Source organism: Dermacentor variabilis, chromosome 1 (assembly GCF_050947875.1).
Source record: "Dermacentor variabilis isolate Ectoservices chromosome 1, ASM5094787v1, whole genome shotgun sequence".
NCBI classification, from domain to species: Eukaryota; Metazoa; Arthropoda; class Arachnida; order Ixodida; family Ixodidae; genus Dermacentor; species Dermacentor variabilis.
The window spans coordinates 259264916-259289302 of NC_134568.1; the positions used below are offsets into that span (position 1 = coordinate 259264916).

The 24387-nt window shown below is 40.3% G+C and overlaps 1 protein-coding gene across 3 annotated transcripts in view; it reads left to right on the forward strand.

Moving 5' to 3' along the window:
- LOC142563275 (uncharacterized) overlaps window positions 1-24387 on the forward strand; it is a 59646-nt gene that overhangs the window by 26112 nt on the left and 9147 nt on the right. For all 3 annotated transcript variants that reach the window (XM_075673832.1, XM_075673846.1, XM_075673840.1), the window contains exons 9-17: window positions 1718-1918; window positions 4622-4822; window positions 4987-5181; window positions 7916-8108; window positions 13400-13578; window positions 17467-17715; window positions 18446-18673; window positions 19043-19323; window positions 23009-23165. In XM_075673832.1, coding sequence (XP_075529947.1) covers window positions 1718-1918; window positions 4622-4822; window positions 4987-5181; window positions 7916-8108; window positions 13400-13578; window positions 17467-17715; window positions 18446-18673; window positions 19043-19323; window positions 23009-23165 — 1884 coding nt within the window. The remainder of the gene's footprint in view (window positions 1-1717; window positions 1919-4621; window positions 4823-4986; window positions 5182-7915; window positions 8109-13399; window positions 13579-17466; window positions 17716-18445; window positions 18674-19042; window positions 19324-23008; window positions 23166-24387) is intronic.

Sequence of the window (24387 nt, forward strand, 5' to 3'; positions counted from 1 at the left end):
TTTCCGCAATCATCGAGTGAGATGTGTTCATGTTTACCTCTGCGCGTGGGACACTGTGCTTGTTAATGCAGTAAGTGAATGTCTACAAGTTTATACAACCGATAAAACTACTATCCTTACTTCATATAGCTGTCTGCTAATTTGCTATTGCAATCGATGCTTCACCTTTCGGGTGAAACTGCGACTTCTTTCTACTAGACTGCAACACACCAAATCTGTGGCTCATCACCTCGCCAATCTCGTTGTGGGTAGCAATGTGTTATAAATTAAAGAAGAAAGAGGACGAGGGCAGCGGGCATGTGCATCACAAGCTTGGTTTAGAATAAATCCAGCAGTGGCTTCCATGGACTTTGTCGATGGGCTTTCTGTCCCATCTGCTACATTCTAGGTATAAGTGGAATTAAATGAACAGCTACTAGCCATGCTTGAGTGTATATTGTTTATAACGCTTGAAGGGCTGTCCTTAAAGAAGAAGCATCTAAATGGCACTTGAGACGATCATTTAAGGTGTACCATAATATCTAACACCTTTCAATGATGGTGAAGTTCAAGTTTAATTTTGATCAATGGTGTGCAGCGTTGCACATCTTAGGGAGCTTGCAGGTTATTGCAGTAAGGAAACAGTAGAAAATGCATGAATCAGATGTGATGTATTGACCTACTGTCACGAGTGCTCTGTGTCACCTTGTTTTGCTAGGTGACGGGTCATTGCAGTGCAGTGAAAAACTGGCTTTTTCAGCAGTTGGAGGCACTGAAAAACAGCTGACTCAGACATTTGAGTTAAATGGCTGCTTGCAGCTTCATCTGACCTTGACATCTAGCCATAAAGCTTTGGGTGCATAAGTGAAGAGCAAGGGTTTCATGGGCATTTGGAAATTTCTTCTCAAACATTGGAAGGTTCACAGACTACCATATGAGAACCACTGATTGTGGTGATATTGCTGCTACAGGTATGGAGAGTTCAGCAGCACATAATCATACTATATGGCAAGGTATCACTGTATTTTGGGCACTGCACTTAAGTTACTTGAATTATTTGGGTCACTTTCCTGTTTTGTGGCTACCGTATTTACTCGATTCTAATGTGTACCCAATCTTTTCGGCCAGAAAGGAAAAGTGCAATGCCTTCGATTGTTCACTTGCGAGCTTTTCATGGTAAGAGAGGGGAATATGGCTATTTATTCTCGCGAAGAAAATTTATTGCATCATCACTCATCGGCACTGTTGGAGGCCTCCTTATCGCTATCAACTGCCGAGATCCTTTCATCTTCAGTGACTTCTCCGACATTAGAGAGAGTACTGCATTACTTGACCACCTTGGAGATGATGGCAACCTAACTATAGTGTCTAGAATATACTATAGCCTAATAAACTTAAGGAGCGGTCACAAACCTATGCAGCTCGTACAGCTGCAAGGGTGTGTGGATTGGATTACAGAACTTCTTAATGCCAATGATCTGTCGAGAACTTTTGTCACCATTGGAGATTTATTTTTGTACTTGAATCTAATGTGCATGTCACACTTGAGTAAACTTTTCAAATAAAGATTGCCTATTAGAATCGAGTAAATACTGTATGTGGGCTGCTTATTTGCTGACTCTGTACTACTCGGTCATAATTGATGGCTTTATAAAAATTGTGCTCTCTATGTTGCTTTAATTTCCTATAGCCAAATGCTCATTTCAGCAATGCACAATATTTTTTGCTCCCTTTTTAGGTGTTCAAAACACAGTCACATATGAGGCTACACTGTCTGATCCACACAGACCTCAAGCCATTCACCTGTCATCAGTGTGATTTCAGCACCAATGCCAAAGGGAATTTGTACACGCACATGCGTAAACACACTGGAAATTACTTCAAATGCACCCAGTGTGATTTTCGGAGCTGCAACAGAAGTCACATGGCTGAACATGAGGTAAGTTTCTGCTTACTTGTTTGCATTATATATAAAGGAAATCCTGGAAAATTGTTGAAACATAGTACACACACTTTACAATGAGGTTCTGCCTATGATTTATTATGTTGGGGCCTCCTCCTGTGTGTATTTTGGTTGTGGATGTTACTTTTCTGTGTTACAGAAAAAAATAATGATTAATAGCCCTGAATAAAGCCTTAGCAGCCATCATGCTTCCTTTAAGATGTTAATTTTTTTTCTACTCTATGCTGTAAATTGCATAGCCTTACAGTTTCAGATACAAAAAATCCCCAGAAGGCTGGGATATGTGAAAGTGTAGAAAGTAGCAACAGGTGTTGCTGTAGTTTCCAAGATTTTATTACTGGTGCCAGCTTTTCAAGCTTTACTGCAGGCTTATGTCACATCAAGTACTGTTTCTTGGTAAAATGGCTTGCATTTGATATTTGACAAATGACTTGGAATCGGTCTGCAAATAACTTAATTATCCTGGGCAATTGTTGTCTGTAGGTTTTAAATGTCTACCACTGATCTTGGCCTGGGAACTAAAGCTTGTTTCTTTCTTGTACCATTTTGACTGCAAGTACAAATCTCACTTGATGCTGCATTAGCTAAAGATGCCATTGGAGGAATCTGTTTGGCTTTGATCTGGATTTTCTGGATTGAACTAGGCCTGAATGTGTAGGTCTGCTTATTTGACGGACTGTTATCCACTGAGTAGTGTAATAGGGGATCATGCAGGGTTCTCCTCTTGGTTGGTGTCAGTGGAAATGCCGCCTACCACTCTGGTTTACCACCTACTGTCGTGGTTTACTACCCACTGCTCTGGTTGGCCGGTCAAAACTTTTCTTTTTCTCATAATCTTCACATGTTTCTTTATCACATGGAGACATATTAGAAAGAAAAGTAATGTGGAAGTTGAAAATCACACTTTTCGAGTGCTCTATCAACAAAAATTAGATAGAAAATCGGGTGTTGGGAGGTGCTATTGCTAGGATGCAACTAACTCGACTTTCCGTTTGTGCAAAGCCACCGTTTTGGAACCGTCGTCGAGAGGAGAAATCTGAGCTTCAGCTAGCCACAGTACCTTATTTATAAATAATGGCAAAAGAAGCGAACGAAACATAAATAAAAAAATACTAGGGTTGCGATTCGTTTCTGGTGCTACGCGGACAGAGGAAGCGCACCTAGTGGCTAATGCAGAATTTCATCGCTGGCGTGTGTTTCGCGGGCATTTTGACAACACCAAGCTGTGGACTTTTTGTCCTGGCGAAGTTTGGCGATTGCGGTAGGACATGTCGCTGGCTCACGTTGGTTTCGTTAATGTGTCCTAAGTATAAAATTAGTGAATTTACAATTCAAAATGGCTGAATGGTCAAGAGAAAGGGCACTTCATTGAGTGTATACCCCATCCGCCCCCATTCGCAAGCTGTCCACCCCTCAAAAATTTCTGTGGAGAACCTTAGGATATCGTTATAGTGATTGAACAATAAACATTTAATTCTCTGTTGCATTTTGAAAACAATCATGTAAATTCATTGCAAATGTACCTAAGCGGTAATACTATATTGTGAGAGCAATTAAATGGACACTCCAGGGGAATTTTCGCCATCATCATCGCTGTTATGTTCTGTATAAAGTACGAGTGTGATAAGACTGTGCCCCGTGCACCATATGCTGTTGGTGCGAGAGAAAGCATGTGAGGGTGAACTGGGAAGGACGGTGACTTGACGAGTGCAGTCTTTCTGCATGCGCAGTGTTGGAGGTCACGTGATCAAGCGCTTGCAAGGGGGATAAGTGTGCGTCTCCTCCTCTAGCTCGGCCGTGGCTGTGCATGATTTTTCATGCGGCTGAGTGAATATGTGACCCATGCACTGTATTTTGGAGGTACTAAATTTCGGCGGGTGCAAAAGCTAAGGTAAAGCCAAGATGGCTGGTGGGTCCACGTGTGCTGTGTTCTCACGTGCCTCGTGTTTGAGCTTGTGTAATCTCAAGTTTCCAAGATGTGGTGAAACGAGAGGCAAGCACGAAGCATTCGCTTCCCACTGCCAGCGCGCTTCATCATGCTAGCGTTGTGACAGCGAGTGTTCGTGGTCATCAAGAGAGATTTGTTCATGGTTGCCTGTGTGGCACATGACACCATGCTTGTTAATTTAATTAGTATTTAATTAGTATGCAAATATTTACTGCAACCTATACAGACAATAAAACTATGAAACTTACTTTGTGTAGATGTATAATACTTTACTATCATTATCACTGCTTTGCCTTTGGAGTGAAACTGCAACATTTTACTTTACATCTCATGTAATACTAAATGTAGCATTGCACGCGTAATGCAAAAACAACTTGCCCCACCTGCGGCAAGTTGTTTTTTTATCCACTTTCATTGCCATTAATTTATCATCTAATTCAATTAGTAAGTACAAGTAATTTCCCCTATGTTTTTCTTGGTGTCCTTGTTTGTTGGCTTCTCACGATATAAATGTAGCGTTTGAGGTACATAGTATGAGTAACGTAACGTGATATGTTATGTTTCACTTCAGATGTTTAACATTTCATTTGAGAAGTTACGAAAAAAAAATGGACCAAGAATGTCACTGTCTTTCATTAATTAATGTGCTAATTTAAGGCTTACGCCTTCCTATTATAGCAATTATAATTCTTGTCATTGATCTCCTTGACACCTTAATGTGGTCATTTCAGGCAACGCACAGCAGCGTTAGGCAGCGATGTGAGTTGTGCAGCAATGATTACAATACGATCAAGTCCCTTGTCAACCATGTGCGCAAGTACCATACAAGTCCAGCGGGAAAGCGCTATCTGGCTACTTTTCAAAGCAAACAGCTTCAGAACATGGCTGTACTGCACGTGTGCCACCTTTGTAATCGCAAGTTTAAAAAGAAGGTAAGTGCTTTAGTGCCCAAGCATGTCACTTGCTTCACAGCTCAGCAAAATTCTTGCTGTTCATGTCTGCTGTTTTTCCAAAGAAAGCATTCTGCCTATGTGAGCATTTCAGCACAACCTTGCAAGAGTAGATTGTGTTTAACATTTGCCGTGTTCTTGTCCAGGTGGATCGTGATCGGCATTTGTTTGTGCATAATGTCCCTGAGCCCCCCACTGCGTACCAGTGTGGGCTATGTGGCTACCAGGCTTCACGGAGGACCTACTTGGAGAATCATTATAGGAAACACCGGCTCGTGTATGTCTGCTCTGTGTGCTGTGGTTTGCACCTCAGTGCCACAGCTCTTCGAGCGCACTTACAGGTTTGTGTACTGTTGCTGTTAAGAATGAGTGTAGTTTTCAGTGCGATCTGAAGATTGCTGCAGTCAAGTTGACAGTTCATGCTGGGATGCATATTGTATTCAGTGACAGTGCATGTTTTTATGCTTAAGCTAGGCCATCAGCAAATTAATGGCTAGGAAACTGAACTTCTGCACTAGATTAATTTTTGCTGGCATCCAAGGTGTACAAGCCTTGGTAGTCGGCTTTTTTACAAGTATGCATTAATTTTGCTTTGCAGAAATTGTGCAGAAGAATATCGAAGGACTGTCAGAGGAATGTCTTTTGTTTACCATATTTGTGTACACACTCAGAAACCCCAAGAACATATGATGTGGTTCTGTTGCTGCAACCTTAGCATTTAAATAGCTTTTCTTTTGAACACGCTTTTATAATAAAAGTGATGTGTTGTTTTTGTCAGCCTACTCAGAGACCACTGTGGCAGAAACGTGTTTTGTCATCATCTTGTTTTAAGCTAATGTTGACTCTGACTGTAGGCTGTCTACAACTCCACAAACACAGCTTCAGTTTTATATCCACTTGTAACACAAAGGCAATTTTAAACCATTTTCTTAGGAAAAACAGGCACTTGTAAGAATCGGCTAAATACAATGGTTGAGCGTTCCTCCTTGATAAGTGAACTGAATGCAGCAGTTATGCAGTTCAGTGCAACAACTATTCATATTATTGACACTGAAACTTTTTGCTACAGAAGAAAATTCAAGACATGCATCTTCTCCACAAAATTGTGCATGAAGTTGTACTCTACACCACATCTCAATGCTATCACCTCGTGCATCCCAACACTTTATTGAACATTCTTGCTCCTTTGCATGTCCCAATCTCCATGAATATCCTATACACTGTCGACAATACTTCTGCAAATCCCTTGACTCATCAGTCCTAGACACTTTGGTTAGTGTTTTCTAAGATCTTGCATTACAGTCTTGGTTCCTTTAGCCCATTACCTACCGTGCTATGTTTTGGCAAACAGAAGACAAATATGAATTCATTCTTTTTTTCGTGATGTATAGAGACTGGGTTATAGGCAAATGCCTATTTGTTCCCATTTATCTAGGGCCTATCCTTTTGGTGCATGAGCATGAATTATGGCTTAAGAAGTGTTTTTATCAGTGACTTTATAATGCCGATAAATGCAAATTTCTATCCTTTGTGCCTTTATATGCTCATTATTGCTTTTAGCACCTGCAAATCCTTTTTGGAGTGCTTTTTCTTTCAGAAGCACATTCGATTACTTTTTTGCACAAGAACTGGCAGCATTGGCAGATGCTGTTGCTAATGGCAACACACCTGGCAATGTGGCTTGGCAAACAAGCATTTGCATTGTGAGTGTTGACCTTTTAAAGAGGTCGCACCATCTGCCTATCACTGGTGTACAATGTCAGAGAAAAAGATGACAAAAAGTCTCTTTATTCAGCAGTAGACATGCAACTTCATGTTACACTGCAGGCAGGGATTTGAAATAGAAAGGTTCAAAATATTGAGAAAGGTCTGCTGACTAAACTGTGCTGCACATGTGTTAGGCAGGAGCATGTAATGTCCACTGGAAATACTGTTGACTGTAGTTATGCGGTTCTCTTTTTCGTCGCCTCCCCTCTTTTTGATGTACAGGCATACCAACCGATTACGGCTCGTCCAAACTCTGACACGGATGAGAAATAAACTGTACCTCTCTGCAGTAAACTTTGCCTCGCACTTCGTTCTCCCACGCTCATTTTATATAAATAAGTGCATGTAAGGAGATATGTACTCCTGTGCTCCAACATGTGACAAAAAGATGGTGGAGGCGACCAAGGAGATGGAGCCGCTGCAGCCATGGTTTATTGTAGCTGGTCAGTCACGATGTTTAAGGGTAGTGGCAGGTGAATTCAGCCACTCAGGCTGGGCACGCTAGCATGCTTCTTTTTTTTTTGCATGCAAATGTGCCTGTGCTGCACTTCTTCCTCGACGGCGCTGTACCCGATTGTCATGCCTTTACGCAGACTCTCCTAACGCACAGCGCAATTGAAAAATATGCAGGAAAAAAGCATGACAAGAAGAAGAGAGATTATGTATGTGCAGAAGTTCATATTCACACTCCTGAAGGGCTTGGTTTCGGTTTCACACTGAAAATGAGTCGGAACTCTTGTTAAGGGCTTTTCACCTGTTTTAAAAGCCAATTTGTTATGAGCTTGTCATTAGCTGCAAACATTCAATTAGCATATGAGCCTAACCTTGATAAAAAAGTTAATTAGGCTTCTAATGATCCAACAGTGAGTTTTGTTTTGTCTGCCCTGGTTGTGAATCTTGTCCTGCAAAAAGTATTACTATGTCTTGAATACCCTATTTTTAATAATTAGAGACAGTTTTTTTTAAAATTTTATTTGGGCAAAACAAATCCAAGGTTTGCTTGCAAGGTAAAGTAAAAGGATGGTGTAAACCTCCTGACTAAGGCTGAAACAAATGACTAAGACTGAAACACTTTTAGACTGTAAACGTTACATTTGCTACTTTTCATGAAGTGTGCTATGTTGAACTTTGGATTTTCAATATTATGTTCAACCACAATGGTTTTCATGCATGCAGTACAGGCCATATTTATGTGCCTCTGCTTGAAAATGAATCCAATTAATATAGGCTAACAGCATTTTCAACATCATTTTCATCTTGCTTTACTATTGTGCTGTGGTTACAGTTGTTTCTCTTTGCTTTCATTAGAAAGACCATATAGAGAAGCGAGATGGAGCAAGTAACTCTAAGTCTGACTCCAGCATGGAATGCTTTGTGGCTGAGAGTGGTCCAGTATCTACTGCTGAAGAAACAGTGCCTGCACAAACCAGCTCTGAGCAAAGTGACACCCCTGAGCCAACTCAGGCCAGCACACAGTCTGATGCTGCCCCAGAAAGTGAAGGTATTGCACTGTATACAATGCTGCAGTTATTTTTTGTCTCTTGATGAAGCAGTTGGCTATGTATGTGTAAACTATTTAATTTTAGGAAGGAAGAATCACAAGCACTGCCCTTTGCTCTGTTTCCTGCAAGGTTGTCCTTCTTTGTTCCATTATTGCTTTTAATCAGGCATCCTGACTTTTTTACGGGGAAATTAAGAGGAATACCGACTTATACTGTATTGCTAAAAACTTGGGATGGGCGAATACCGAAAAGTAGATTTCGAATTGAATATCGAATCAAGAGAAAAAAGCCAAATTTTGAATCGAATATTGAATATCAGAAAAAGTTTCACAAAATTCAGTGCTTACAAATTTTGGGCAAAAAAACTCGGTGCTGTACATGCTTGGGAGTCTCCTAGCATTGCATAACAAGAATGTTGCAAGCTATCAGTAACTTAGGTACATAGAAACCAAGATATACAGTACAGTCTGCTCTTATTAAAGGGAACATCAAATTAGTATGCCATCACTGATTACAGCTCAATTCTAGTATATGAATTTCTGTAAAATATTTGTTTTTATCAGTAAAATTTCTGTGGAACACAATCAAGCTCAATCTTGAATGCAATGTATATGAATACAATCATGAATGCTTACAGTAACCATTTTGTTTCGTTCTTTAAATAATATTGCAGCAGTATGTCATTAAAATTTGCATTTGAAAATTGTTACCTTTGCATTTATGGGGCTGATGACACCATTACAAGCACAAGTGAAATTTTAAAGATTTTCTCCTCTTGCTGTTCGCTGTGGAACTGTACTTGGCACCACAATGTTTATTACTATACCAGCTGTCTCTCTTTTTGACTGTGCTGATTTTAAGAACTAATAAATAACCCATAGCATACTGTCACTTTCTTCCACTCTGGCTGGTTTACTTGAAGGGGTGGACACTATGATGCATGACAAACCATAATCTGCAGGTTATTAATTAATTTATTGCTCTGTGCACTACTGTCAGCCTGAGTGACAGGCTTTAGACAGGAGTGGGCAATACAGAATAACTTTACAGTAATTCGAGCAGTAGATGGGTAATTGTTGCATGTATTACAGACTAAAAAAACGTTGCATTGGAAATCACTTCCATGTAACAATAAGCCATCATACCACTTTTTGTAGAAATGAGCTGATTAACAAAATATTTTTGGGATATGTGTTTCACTTGTGGAATTATTGAAAGCAGTTAGTGCTTGAGGCACATCCAATTAGTAGGAATCCTATTGAGATGCTAACTGTTTTCAAAATGTCATTGATTAGCCCTAACTTGCACAGTGTGATTTATAGTGCAATGTGTGTCCAGCATTTTAAATAATCCAGCTTAAGGGACAGAATTGTGCCAATCACAGGCGATCTGAAAAAATATGTGTAAAATGAATGGACAACTGATAGCATAGGCACTGACTATGGGGGGGCTGCAGGGCCCGAACCCCCTCCGGAGTTTTCCGATAGAGTTTTCATGTGTGACAACTCATGAAAAAAAAAGAACTCTTCTAATAATTTACAACATTAATTAGGGATGTAAACATCGTCACTTGCACGCAGAGGTCATAAATATATATACAGGGTGTCTCAATTAACTATCATGCAGCCAGAATTTAAAAAAAAGAAAGAAAGGAGCAACTGCATTATTTGAAGAAAACCTGGTGCATATTGTTTCCGTAACAGTGGAGTAGCTCTCAGTAAATTTTTCATTACTGAGATTTAATTAGGTAATTGTAATTGTCTAACTCGATGCATACTATCCTAATTATCAAAGTGTCAACAAGCATTTGTAGGCACAGCCAAGGGACATCTAATTGTGGTATTTTCAGCGCCGTACTAATTTCGTACTAATTTTTTTCAACTGATAAATAAACCCCACGAAATATGAAAAACACCACCTGACTGTGCTCCCACCCACATCATAAAACAGCGCCCTCGAACAAGCTCCTCTGAGTGAGCCAGAGCGAAATAAAGCAAATAAAGAAGAACATTGTGATTGAGCGCGCCCCAGCTGAAGTAACATGTTGCATTTGGTGTTAGTTGGAAACAAGCTGTGGTAGCTGTTGTCTTAGTGTAGATAAAGTGCGCAGATTGTTTTTTTTTTTTTTTTGCCACAATACCTATCACCATAAAAGTGAATTGACGTCAGTGCAAAGGTTTAAAGGTGCATTTTATTTTGTCTCAGTCACCATGTCTTTCTGCATGGGCAGAAGAAAAACGTGATCCTTGCCTTGGGAGCTGCAACTGGCAAGAGGAAGGCTGCAAATATATATATCAGTCATGGAAATGTGGCAGTAGACCAAATGCATTGACTATCATCAGGAATTATGAAAACCAGAGACAAACCGGCAGCTTCCAGAAACAGCGGCGGAGGACTCCAGCTTTGAGTCCTAGCCTACGCATGGATGTTCTAGCATTTATGGCTACGAAACCTCATGCTAGCTTGCGGGACGTGGCCGCCCAAGTACCAATTTCCAAGTCATCAGTTTGGAGGCTTCTAAATGACTCAGCTTTTCACCCGTACCACCTTAACCTGCACCAATGCTTGCATGATAGGGACCTGCAGAATCATCTAGATTTCTTGAATTGGGTCCTCACAAAAGCCGATGAGTCACCGGACTTTCTGAGCAACATCATGTGCACAAATGAAACCAGTTTTTGCAGAAATGGCCAGATAAATTTGCATAATGCATGCTGTTGCAGTGACTCCAATCCACACTGGGTAAAGTGCACTCGGCACCAGTACCAGTGGTTATTCAGGGTGTGGTTCGGAATTTACACTGGGGCTATAATCGGTCCCATCTGCTTCGATCACACACTGACTGGACAGCGTTACATGGATGAAATTTTTGAAGGAGTGGTGGATAAGTTTCTCAGCAAAGTCCTGCTGTAATGTCTTGCACTTGTGTGGTATCAGCAACATGGGGTGCCAGCACACAGCAGCAGCCACATACGAAACTGGCTGGATGCAACTTTTCATGCGCATTAGATTGGAAGGCACAGGCCTGTAAATTGGCTGGCTAGGTGACCCGACCTCTCTTCATTTGATTTCTTTGTTTGTGGTTATGTGAAAGATCGTGCTTACGTGATCGAGACAGATGTCAGATGAGCTCAAGGCAAGGATAATGGATATCTGCCCTATAATTCCAGCGTCAGTCATCAAGAAAGCCACAGAAGATGTGATAATGTGGATTTAGTACTGTGTAGCTGCAGGAGGAGACCTATTCGAACACGTCCTCTATGTTGCAGCTGGTGTTCAACAGTGCTTACGAATTCATAGATAATAGGGGCGCACTGAAATCTGATAGATTTAAATGCGTAAGCATTTCTATCCTTACCCAACGGAAAAACCGTCCCTCCCTCCGTCCGTCCCGTAAGACAGTTGCTTTCAACGTAGCATATGCAGCAGCGAGCGAATTCACCTGTGCACTACCTCTTGCTTCAACGCCAACGAAGCGGCAAGAACACAGCGCTCACGGAGCTCTCGGCACTTGCTGCACTCTGCCACTTTCGCAGATTGCTTTAAGTATATGGGCCGTGCTGCCGTGCCAGACATAGCCGTCATCGGGGGATGGTTGATCACGGTTCATAATAGTTCAGGGTTCCTAATAAATGTTGCATATATTTCCTTCATTTGCTACATCTTCCTGGTCATTTCGTTACACGTCCACATCTGCTGAGGGTTATCTATAACACCAGTGACCATTGCTTCTATGTCGTCTCATGCAGGTCTCACTTGACAGTTCGGTGTTGCAACCGCGCTTCTCCGTATCACGGTTCTTTTGTGGTCATTTTCGCAATTATATGAAACATACCAACATACTACCACAAAACACTGCATCAGTACTACAAAATGCTTACGCATCATTCAGATAAATCCCAGAGAAGATTCTGCAAGAATTTTTTCTTTTCTTTTCTTTTGTGCAGACGTAGTTTTTTTTGCAGAAGTGGTACATTTACTTTCTTGAATGTGTAGAGAAAGGCTTTTGCCTTTTCTCTACACGTGAGTCACTTTCCGGTTTGCTTATTACGGTTTTATTTTTTGCCATGAACCTGTTTTTGCAGAATGTATACACTCTAATGAAAAATAAAACCCTCATATTGATTTGGCTTTGGTCTGAAGCAAGTTTCTGGCATGAAATATAGCTGCACTTGCACTCTTCCGATATGGTGCGAGCAGAGCTGGGAATGTGAAACATTATATGTGCATTATTACTTTTCGCATTTGGTGTGTGGTCAGAGCGGCGCTTGCTGCTTGTGCTCCTGCTGTACCATTATCAAGGTGATGCGCTGGCTCTTCAGGTTTGCAACAGGTAAAACAGTTGCTTTCAATCAGCTTATTTGAGGGCGCTGCTTTATAATGTGGATGGAAGCACAGTCACGTGGTATTTTTCATTTTTCGTGGGGTTTCTTTAGCAGTCGGAAAAAATCGTATGCAATTAGTCCATTGCTGAAAACACCGCAGTTAGATGTCATTCGGGGGTGCCTACAAATGCCTCATTGACACTTTGATAATTACGACAGTACTTCTCAAGCTAGATAGAAAATTATAGTTACCTAATTAAATCTCTGTAACGAAAAAATTACTAGTGGCTACTCCACTGTACTGGAAATAATATGCAGCAGGTTTTCTTTGAGTAATGCAATTGCTCTTTTTTAAAGTCTTGGTGCATTATAGTTGGGACACCCTGTATAATTCACTCAGTAAGTGAAATGAGGCCAAGCCAGATTCACTCGAAATCAGAATCAACAGCAGTCATGTGCAACAGCGCTTATACTCGGACTCAAAGAAAGAAAAAGACAGAGATGCTGCAGTTTCTCTGGAAAGGCAAAGCAGTATTAGTGATAGCGAAGTATAAAAGAATTTCACAAAGGAAAATTACACCACCGAGAGATGCCAGAGTCTTGGTGTTGCGAGAGGGCTCGGGCTGCGAATTTCGGCCATCTCCCACTATGAGGTCTTGTATATACTCATACTGTATAAGGCTGTCACTTCAGTGAACAATGCATCGAGGTCACACGAAGTTTCTTTATTAAACTGTTATTAAAGGTTATATATATATATATATATATATACACACGCATGGTTGCTGGTTGCCATAAAGCTGGTTGCCACCCCCCCCCCCCCCCTCGAAAAATTAAAACTTTCCGGCTATGACTGATACATGTCTTGCCTGTAAAATGGGCATGAAGGTGTTATTGCTTGATTGTTGTTTGTGTCTGATTTATAGTAAACAAGACTTTGCTGCTTGTTCTTTTGTTTTTTGAAGCGAGCACTGAAGCAACGGTGTCAAGTGATGCAACAGTTGAGTCACTTTTTGCTGATTCGATCAGTCAAAGTTGGTATCTTCCTGAACCTGATGGGATTGCCAGTGGCTACGCCAACATTCCTCAAGAACTTACTGAAGGCTCCCAGGAGTGTGACCCTGATACCCCTACTGACACACAGGTATGTGTGTTGAATTTGTGAAATTTTTATGTAATGTGCGATTATTGTCAACTGAAGGCAGTTAACCCTTTCTGGTTCAATGATTCCTGCAGGAATCATAATGTGTTTGCAGGAACTATCTCACGTTAAAGGGACACTAAAGGCAAATATTAAGTCAAGCTAAAGTGATAGATTATTGCTTGAGAATCTCTAAGGCGTCAATATTATCATAAACAGAGCCTTAATAATAGAGAAATTGAGCTAAATGCCGGACATGATTAGAGACTCCCCTGGGAGATTCAAGTACTTGCCCAATGACGAAAAGGCTTAGTTAAATTCTGTCACTAGCACTCAACCACTCGTTGTGAAGAACAGCCTTGCTTTATAAGATGAAGTAAAAACTGCTTGTCCAGTTCTGTTTCATTTTTAGAAAAAAGGACTCATTGAAATTACCCTTGACAAAGACGCGGGTGGTCGAAAGGTTTCGTTTTTGCTTGACTCTGCACTGCCCGCGCTTTCGCGTTTCAGTAGTTCCGTTATCGCATGGTGCTGCACTGGTGTTGCTGGCTCGCAAAACTCGCATTAAGTGCAAGTAGCAGAGAATTCAACTTCCATGTGATGTCTTGGGATGCCCAAATGGTCTATGCCACTTGACAGTGTGATGCCAGAGTCAACGTGATCAGGGTACTAGGCTTTTTCATTGATGCAAATGGTCAAAACCATACGGAGCTCAAGAAAATCACCCTTAAAATGGATAACATCTCCAGGATGGTCAGACGCCTGGCAGGAAAACACAAGGTCATGAAAGAAGATAACCTCATCAGGTTAATCAACTCTTTTGTACTCTTTTATATTTCATATGCCATTGCCATGTACAACTGGATGCAGCTTCCACTCAAGAAGCTTGATGCAGCAATCAAAAAGGTTGTTAAAAGTGCATTGGGACTCCCAATTAGAACCAGCACTGAAAAATTGCTTAAGTTAGGAATACACAACACGACCATGGAGATCGCGAAGGCTCAAGAAATATCGCAAATAGCAAGACTATCTACAACCAGCATGGGAAGATCAATCCTGGGCAAGCTCATGATCAACCCCATTACGGATCTGGCACAGTACACTAAGTTCATCAAGAATTCGCAGACAACATAATTGTCGCACCACTACCCGGGAATATGCACCCAACACATAACATCAGTAGGAGAGTTGCATGAGCCAGGACATTAATCAAGAAAATGGATAAAGGGGGCAGAGGAGCCTGCTTTGTTGATTCGGCTGTCTACAAGGATTGAACTAAGTTCACGGTGGCAGTAGTGGATCACCAGGGCAAATGCACCAACTGCGCCACGGTCTACACTAGCAAACTTGAAGTTGCTGAACAAGTTGCCATTGCATTGGCACTAACAGGCCATAGATTCACAGAAAGTGTCTCGAAAATGGCTATTAGAGCTTTCAATAGGGACAAGATTGCCCCACAGGCTGCGAGGATAATTAACACAAGACAAACAAATGTTACACATTACATTTATTGGTTCCTGGCGCACCTTCATTCACTTGATGACATTCCCGTCAATCCAAATGAACCAGCCAACAGCGTCACCCGTGAACTTACAGACCGGGCCGCTTTAAATATGGCTTTGATTCTGCTGGATTGGAGAACCTACAGAGAGATACGCTCATGACATACAATGAAATTACAAAACATTACTACATGGGAAGGAGGGAGTCACTGTTGGCTAAGCAGAGCACAAGCAGTTTCGCTTAGGCAATTACAAACACAGTCCAATTATTCACATGCATAATGAGGAATGGTATGACATTACAGACATGAATATTATATGCAAAGCAGGCAAAAAGTAGATATGCACGCTTGAACATATGCTCTGGGCTGGGAGTGTGCGTCTCTCGGTCCTGGCATTTCCCAGAATTGGTTTTCAGGAATTATTAAATCCCACGGTCATATCCCTCAAGTCCTGGCTGTCCAGTACACTCGTGATAGGGCTAGGAGGCTTGACCTCCCGGTCCCAACATGGGACTAGCCAGGCAGGTGGCAGCACCTTGTACAGGACCTGAATAAAGTTTTTTCCTCCTCCTCCGCTTGACCAAAAAGCAGATGCAGTGGCGAATCCATTGCTCTGTCTTTAAAGCCCCTCAATGCTTTATCTCTCTTGGCTCAGTACTGCTGTCTGTCGGGTGCTGTTTTACTCACCGACGGCAGCAAAGAATGGTGATGGCATATGCAACGTCACCACTCCCCCTGTTGGGTGGTGGGAGATTTGAATTTCAAAAATGGCATTCTTTCTCGTTAAATAAGTGTTTTCTTGGCACAAAACAAGTCTTGCGAGGTTTCTTGAATGGTGTTTAAACAGTTCATGTTGCCTTAGTAATTGCCTTTAGTGTCTTTAAAAAAAAACAAAAAAACTATTTTTTGAAATGCGAGTGTAAGCAATGCCCATGACCTAATTTGTCGACTTTGTGCCACAGATAAATGTGGCTTTTACTGAAGTTTCACAAATGTCCATGCACACTAGTTTTGGAGCCTGCTGCCTAATGCATATAATCTGCCCTTGGTGGCACAAAAATTATGTTCAAATAATCTTTGGCTGTATTTCACACAATTATGGTTCTGAATTGATAAGATTAAAGAGCCACATGCTACTCACAATGCATTGAGTTCTTGGAAGTTCATGAGAAAAACCTTTGATTCATTGCTAAAGACTCCAGTGGGAATTTTTTTTTCATTTTTCCCTAACTTGTGCCATTCAAATGCATGTAATATAGAATTTTCACTTAATTAAAGAATGCAGACCAGGAAGGACTACCTAAGTGTCAGTTCATTAACTCTCGAAATGATGCTTACACTTTGGTGTTCTATGATTGGCTTAGGTAACTTGTTTGGTGGCTGTCAGCTTGTTTTGCATTGTAACATGGTGGAAATTGTGATATTGTGCACCCTTTGAGACTGAACTTCTCAAAACTGGTGCGATGCACTTATTCTTGCAGATATTTATACTTTGAGCACTGGGTAACTTCAATTTTGCAATCGAAACATGCCTCCAAAGTTGTAATTAAATGATAGTTAGTGAACATGTTAATTGATCGTATTTGTGATTACTGCTCGAACTGTGATAGTATCAGCAACAGTGATAGTATAAGCAGCTTGTTCAACAAAAATGATAATTTTTCCTCAAATCCCCAATTTTTTGTAATAAATGCAATTGTTGCTCAAACTCTTGGTATGTGAAATATTAATGTTTCTAATTTTCACTAATACTAATGCTTTTTATTTGGAAATCATCAAATTACTCAGCATGCAAATTTAAAATTTTACCTTTTTGCATTTCTCCAACCATTATTAACCATAATGACCTAGTACTGTTCCATGTCGTTATTCTTTTCACTGTGAGGCTGAAGTTCAATTGTTAACCTAAACTGAACTGAGAAAAGTTTGTTTATTGATACTTTCAATGATTTTAGTTTCTACACCATTGTCCTTTACTGATGAAATTGTAACTGAACTGTGCCTTTGTCTACCTCATTCAGATACGCCAATTGGAACATTACAAGTTGCGTTATTTTTTAGCTGACAGTTACATGCATTTGCCATACAAACATCTTCGAGAACTTGCTGAAGGTGTATCTGGTAGCATAGTAAGCACAACTGTTTACAGTAATTTAGCGCTAGTCCGAATTACGAGCTTCATGATAATGGTGTCCAAACAAGCCAAAAGGGTCAGAAGAAGATGAAGACCTGAACTTATCAAAATGGCTTCAAGCTGAGACTTGCCTTGTTTGTCTACTGTTGATCAGTGCATTGCATTAAAGTGCTTGTTGAACAATGTGCAGTGGATTTTGTAGATGGCCTGGCCCACAGCAGTGGTGCTCCTGCACTGGTGCTTTGCGTTGCAGGTTACCTCAGCCCAGCAGAGTGGACCCCTCAGTGGTGCTATGACGGGGCTGTGGTCAATGTCACAGCTGCACTACAAACAGCTCAATATGGAAGTTTATTCTAAAATTCGGGAAGTATTTGGAGAGGAAGAGTGTCCCGACTGTGGTCGCCTCTTTCATAGTCGCATTGATTTGGATCCCCACCGCCTTACCCATACGGATGACAAACCCTTCAAGTGTGCCAAATGTCCTTATTCTTCAGGTTCTAAGGTTGGTTCACTCTTTATCTAGTTTTCTTTTCCATATCTTTTCCCTGGCTGTGGCATAGGATCAAATTCCAGCTGTGTTGCCTGCATTATGATGGGGGTGGAATGTTAAAATACTCATGTACATAGATTTAGGTGCATGTTAAGGGGCTCCAGATGGTTAAAGTTAATCCAAAGCCCCCCCCCCCTCCCCCCCAATGGTGTTCCTTATAGCCAGACTGTTGTTCTGGGATTTAAAACTCTGTCAGTTTATTATTTTTCCTGACATTTCGATACAAACTGCAGTGTCCATATATTGCTCTACGATAAAGCTGTGATCCGATGACATTTTTGTTGGCATATATGTCCACTCAGTGAGAAGCCACAGAAGTTTGACATGGTAAATACTGCATTAGCGTGTAGCTTCAGTTTTTGCACACATTGCCACTAGAGAAATTATAGTATGTTGTCCTGCTAAAGGATTCATGGTTTATGCAACTTGTTTGCTGGTTTTGTGGGATTTGTGTTTCCCTTTTCATTGAACTCTTATCCTGTATCTTCTTGCCCTGGTAAGTACTTGATGTTAAAAGATTAAAGTAGTCATAGTTTTTTTTAATATTCATTATCTGTGATCAAGTAAACTTACTTGAGAGATATGAGGAATCTGATGGTGACACTCTTGGATCATGTTTAAATAGAGCATAGTTTTTGCTTCCTTGTTTCTTCCTTCCTTTCTTTCTTTTCTTTTTTTGTAGGACAACCTGAAGAGGCACCAGGAGACTGCGCATGAAGGGCGCACCTTTCCTTGCGAACGATGTGACTTCGTGGCACAGTCTCGGAGCTCACTGTTCCAGCACCGTCAGAAGCATACAGCTAATGGTGGTCAAGGCCGGTGCCCAGTATGCCAGCGACAGTTCCCATCCTGGCGCATTCTGCGTCAGCACTTGCTCTCCCAGCACCCAGATTCACAGCAGTTGTTTAAAGTACGGTGCAATTTCAGCCAGCAGTGTTTCAGCCATTATTCATGGTTTGGCATGCACTTCTAGTCATGTACCATTGTTGTACACCCTAATGCATCTAAGAAAAGAGCATGTGAAATCATTGTTGGAAACAGGACAGCTTCGAAGTTAATTGAACTTGCCTTTGTTCAGTGATGGCCTGCATTCAGCACGTTCTCATGTGCCAGAGCATGAACGAACTGCCTGATGTGAGGCAATATTGGTGAACTGAACTAGGTTGTAGATATTTAAAGCAGAAGAATGAATAAATGCTCAGTTTTATTCTGCTCTTCCTAAGCTTTCCTTCCCCATTCCTCTTTGTGCCGTTAGCTATAACAACTTACTCTACTTCAGGTACCTGGTGGTCCCCCTCGAGTGATGGGGCGCCTAGGCCGGCGCACCTACAAATGCCCATACTGTGGTCGTGTGTTTCATCGTTCAAGCACTGATCTTCAGAAGCACATGTGGATTCACGAAGGCGTAAAGCCGTTTCAATGCCCAGACTGTCCATACCAGTGTCGCAGCCGCAATAATCTGAATGTTCACCGTCTTACGCACTCCAACGACAAGCCACATCTTTGTGACCAGTGTGGTAAAGGGTACAAGTCTAAAGCTGCCCTACGCTTGCATACTCGGTAGGTTCTGCTATAATTTTCCAAGCGCAGTGCAATGCAAAAACGGAAAGTTTGCATCCACATATGGAACAGTCATACTGTTACAATTGACACTAACTGGAACTGTAGCATTGTTTTTCTTCCAGCCTTACTGTGGGCTTTTGCAGTATGGCCATAGTGATCATGCTTTAAATCACAAAGGTGATCTTTCTCTTCCTTTGTCATGCTTGTGAAATCTGTTTCACATGGACAGATTGAATATGTAAAGAAACATTTGCTTTTCTCTTTGACTAAGTACTCGCCCTATTCTTAGACAGGAAGAGCCTGAAAAGGAAGCTTGTTTGCAGAAATGTGTGCCCCTTTTAATTCTGTTTCACATGCTGCAAATCTGTGACGCGAAATGCTTCGATGTGGAGCACAGCACTACTATGTCAAGAAATTTATTTCACACATTGAAACTTTAATGCAGTGATTGTCACTCTCCCAGCAGTGACTGAGCGTATGTTTCCACTAACACATCAACAAGTACATCACATACTGCTGCCACACTGTCATTGGTGAAATGCAGAGCTGGTACAAAAATTTACACTGAGTCCAAATTTCACCGTGCTGCTGTAGCTGTTGGAGAGGGCCAGCTCCTGCAACCACTGTGCCCAGAATCCTAGACAATTCGCAGCATATGAAATAGGCTCTAGGTTTTTGGATCTGGGCTGTTAGCATTCAAGCCAATGTCATGTGAAGCCTTTTAATAAAAGCAGCATTACAACTGAACTAATTGTAGCAGAAGGACAGTTTGTTATGAGATGCCTTGAGGAGCAGAAGCAACTTGAGTGGTGGCACCAAGAACTCCATATCAAGTGGCAGTGCGAGTGAGTGATTTAGTGTTGATGATGGGTAATTCACCAAGCCAACCATATTTTATTCTTTGATTGAAAATGTTGAACTGACCAGTTTTGAGTTTATAAGAAAATTATTTTTCTATTGCAGGCTTTGTAATGTCATTGCTTTAAATTCAAGCACCCATCACTTTTGCAATCATAGGCAAAAAGAAAAAAAAAAAAGAAGGGACACTTAGATTTGAGTAAATGTGGTCATTATAGAAGATTTTTCAGCAAGGGCTTTAATTCCTAAAGACACTGAAATAAGTTTAAAGGGTTTCTTTTTTTGTTGCAATACATTGTTTTCGTTACAGTAGCAGAGGTTGTGAATTGTGCAACATTAGTGGCAGTGTGACCAAAGTTATTCACTATTTGTGATTCACTATCACACATTTTTTATGTATTTATATCATCCTTCAATGTACCTCATATGATTCAATGTATTTCATATTTCATATGCACTTCTTTTCTTTGAACGTATTTAATTACATTACTGTATGAATGTATTTTCTCCTGCCTGGGTCACAAGTTGGCCTGCAGAGTTATTTTTGTACACGTGCATAATGAAATGGTGGAATTGAAATCAGCCTCTACACAAGGCAGCTTCATTTAGCGGGAAGCCTTTGATGGGTACCACATTTAAGATTTTCATGCCCAAAATTTGCTGTAAAGAGCACTGCTGTTTCATGCATCATCTTCTCCCAAGGTCTTTGCCGTGCACTGTCAAAAAATGCTAATTGTATTGCCAATTATATAATTATGTTATACTCAATGTATCAATACCTTAAATGTGGCACTACTTTTTGGATTCATTGTAAACTGACATTATTTGAGGGATCTCTGGTTCAATTTTTGGCCATTAGTTACGAAGTTCACTAGTAAATTTTAATTATTTAATGAGCATATTATTATCACACACTTCTTGGTTTCCACTGTTGTAAATGTGCTGCTGAAAGAAAGGAAGCTCTTTAGCTTTACTACACTGCCTCTAGATTATTTGTTAGGTTTTCACTGAAACATCCTGTAAATTATATGTACAAGCACATTGAGTGTGAACACACTCAAGAATGTGTGTTAATATATGCTGCTGAGTCTGTCTGTACTTAATCACTTGTCTGGACAGAATGCCTTTGTTCTAGCTTGGAAATATTTTGGACAATACATCTTAGTATCTTTTATGGTTACGTTGTTGCAAGTAGCAGTTGCTAGGAGATTGTGCAGAGCAACCTTTAATTTATAATTCACATTTTACAAGTTTGCTAAAATGCAGCATTGTAATTAAAAAAAGTCTTTGTAGAGATAGTTCAACAAAGAAGTTAGTTTCTGGGCTAAGAAACTGTTAAATAGCTAAAGAGTTTAGTTGGATGCACTGCATATAAGGTGCCTCAGTGGGTTCCTGCTGTAGCTCTGAATGATGTGCGGCATTTCCATTAGAAAGATGCAATATGGTGATGACGTCCTGTAAGCACACCATCTGGCTTGCTGTGGAAATATGTGCTACAAATGCCTGTGGTTGGAGGCTAGAACACAGAATAATTAAGTAATAGTACTGTGATGCCTCCTGCAACATTTTTGAAGCAGCTATTATCAAAATGCTTTTCTTAAACTCACAAAGCCCAATGTATGATTTTTGATATGCCAAGTTTGATAGCTCCAAATTTTCATATAAGTGTGGAGAGCTTAATGCAAAGCCCATAATGGTGTTTTTGATACACTGCATCCACATTTCAGTTATAGTTCAGAAAGTCAATTACTAATTAATTACTGCATTAATTTTTAACTCAAATAACATTTCATTGTTTATTGGTACAAATGTACTCTCCATGGCCAGAAATAAAACTTAAGAAGTTGTTCTAATTCTTCTTGATGTGGAATGGTGTTTGCGCTTTGTGGGGTTAAGCAGCATCAATCTAACTTACCTGAAGTAAAGACTAGCTTGTCTTTTCTAAATTGTGGTTCGCAGGATCGAATCTCGGCCACGGCGGCCGCATTTCGATGGGGGCAAAATGTGAAAACACCCATGTACTTAGATTTAGGTGCCCATTAAAGAATCCCAGGTGGTCGAAATTTCTGGAGTCCTCCACTACGGCGTGCCTCTTAATCGGAAAGTGGTTTTCGCACGTAAAGCCCTATAATTTTTTAAAATTCTGGTTCCTAAATTAAGCAATTAAAGAGTGTTATATGCTATATTAATTTGCCCTACTATACTTTCTTGTGACTGTTCCCAGTGCTAGCTGCACAACCATATAAACAGACCTAATTTAGCTCAGGTTCTTTCCTTTCACAAAATATTAGTGCAACCATACGAAAATGCAAACTTTCACTTTCCTTCCTCAGTGGCACATAGCGTGAAGTATATAGAATAGGATGAATGTGTGAATTCAAAGGCACCTTAATTTTCAGCGGAAGCTAAATATTGCTTATTGACATTAAGTTCATGTATTTGATGCAGAATCTTGCAGAAGCTACAAATTGCCCACTGACTTAAGCTACTCAAAGTTTTCAAAACATTGGGTCAAATTTAAGCATGCAGATGATCTTTTTTATGTGTGCATATATAGCAGAGAAATCTCAAGGGTGTTATCTCTGTGCTAGACATGGTCAGCAATCTGCCTTTTGTATGGCATTTCTTTGAAATATTCTATTCTTGCAACATTGATAATGCATGTTTATATGCAAGCCTACGTGTTTCTTTAAAGCTTCTTCCCCCTCTCCTGCCTTTTCCCTAAAATGCTTTGCTGGCTAAATTCAACATTAATACAAATATCCCCTGCGTCAGTGATTTCATTCATGCTCATCCTTTTTTTCCCTTTTCTCTCACATTGAAGGACACATGGCCGAGGAGCACTTTATCCTTGCGACAAATGTGAATATACTGCCACCCAGAAATGCCACCTGAAACGTCATCTAGAAACTCACGACATCATACGACGCTATATCTGCGAGCACTGTTCCTACTCTTCTAACACTATCAATTACATGAAGGCGAGTAGACCTGTTTTTTCACTTTAACATTATAATTCCACAAGGTGTCAGGCCACTGGTGTTTCAAAATTCTAAGACATTCTTAGCATTTCTGGTGCATTACATGACTGAATTATTAAAATCTTATTGTCTGTATTCAGACTAAATTGTGCTTCATTACGTTATGTTCTACCATGTTGCATTTTATTCTGTGCTCTGCTCGCTGTAGTGGTGAAGTGACGGGAACAAATGCTGAGTGGAGCAGTGGGAATATTCTTAGCCCAAGAATCTGTGGTGCTCAATATAATTTAAAGGAACATACATAAAAGCTTTGAAAGTAATGAACTGTGCCAATTTTTGTTTCATGTAAGCTATATTGCTTTTAAGAATTATATCAACAAAGATAAAAATAAACAGGCATTCCATTGATAAACTTCGCTGAGATTTTTGTGTCTATACTTCATCAATAAGTTATACAACTGAATCTGTTCTGTAGGTCACTGGAAGTAGAAAAGTGTCATGCCGTATTGAAGCACATCCACTGGTGGTCATCTCTAAATAATTGCTCCGCAATTTTGCTTGAGCTTACCGAAAAGTTCAGCAGAGCTAAAAACATTTAGTTTGGGAAACCTTGGAGTTATAGTATTCGTTGCTTGAATTCATATTACCCTTAACGTTATCCTTAATGCTTAAGTTTTATCATATCACTTTAATGATTTCATTTTAGATATGTTTAATTCTCACTGATTCATATAAGTACATATTGCTATAGTTTATATTGTTTCAATGTTCCCCAACCGGCACACTATGAGTCGGACTTTAATAGCATTTACTCAAGTCTAGTTAATAGTTTATTGGCAGAGAAGGAAGAGAATGGCAAAATTGTATTCTAAAGGAACTGAAGGTTCAACTTGGAAGTTTTGAGACGTTTTCCTGTTCTGAAATGACCCGCATACAAGAAAATACTGTGAAATTTATTATGTTACACTGACATACCAGCACTAAGGTTACGATGTGAAATTAAAAAAAAAGGAAAGTCTGGCCTCCACTTGTTTCTTGCAATTCAGTCATACCACAATATAACGAACACAATTATAAGAAATTATTTGATATAACACATGAGAAGAAGGCTAACTGAGAGGCCTGATTTTTGTTAGTCACAAGCATATGAACCCGACAGATGATGAAGCCAAGGAAAGCATAAGGGAAATGACTTGTTGTTTAATCGAAACAAAACAAGTTG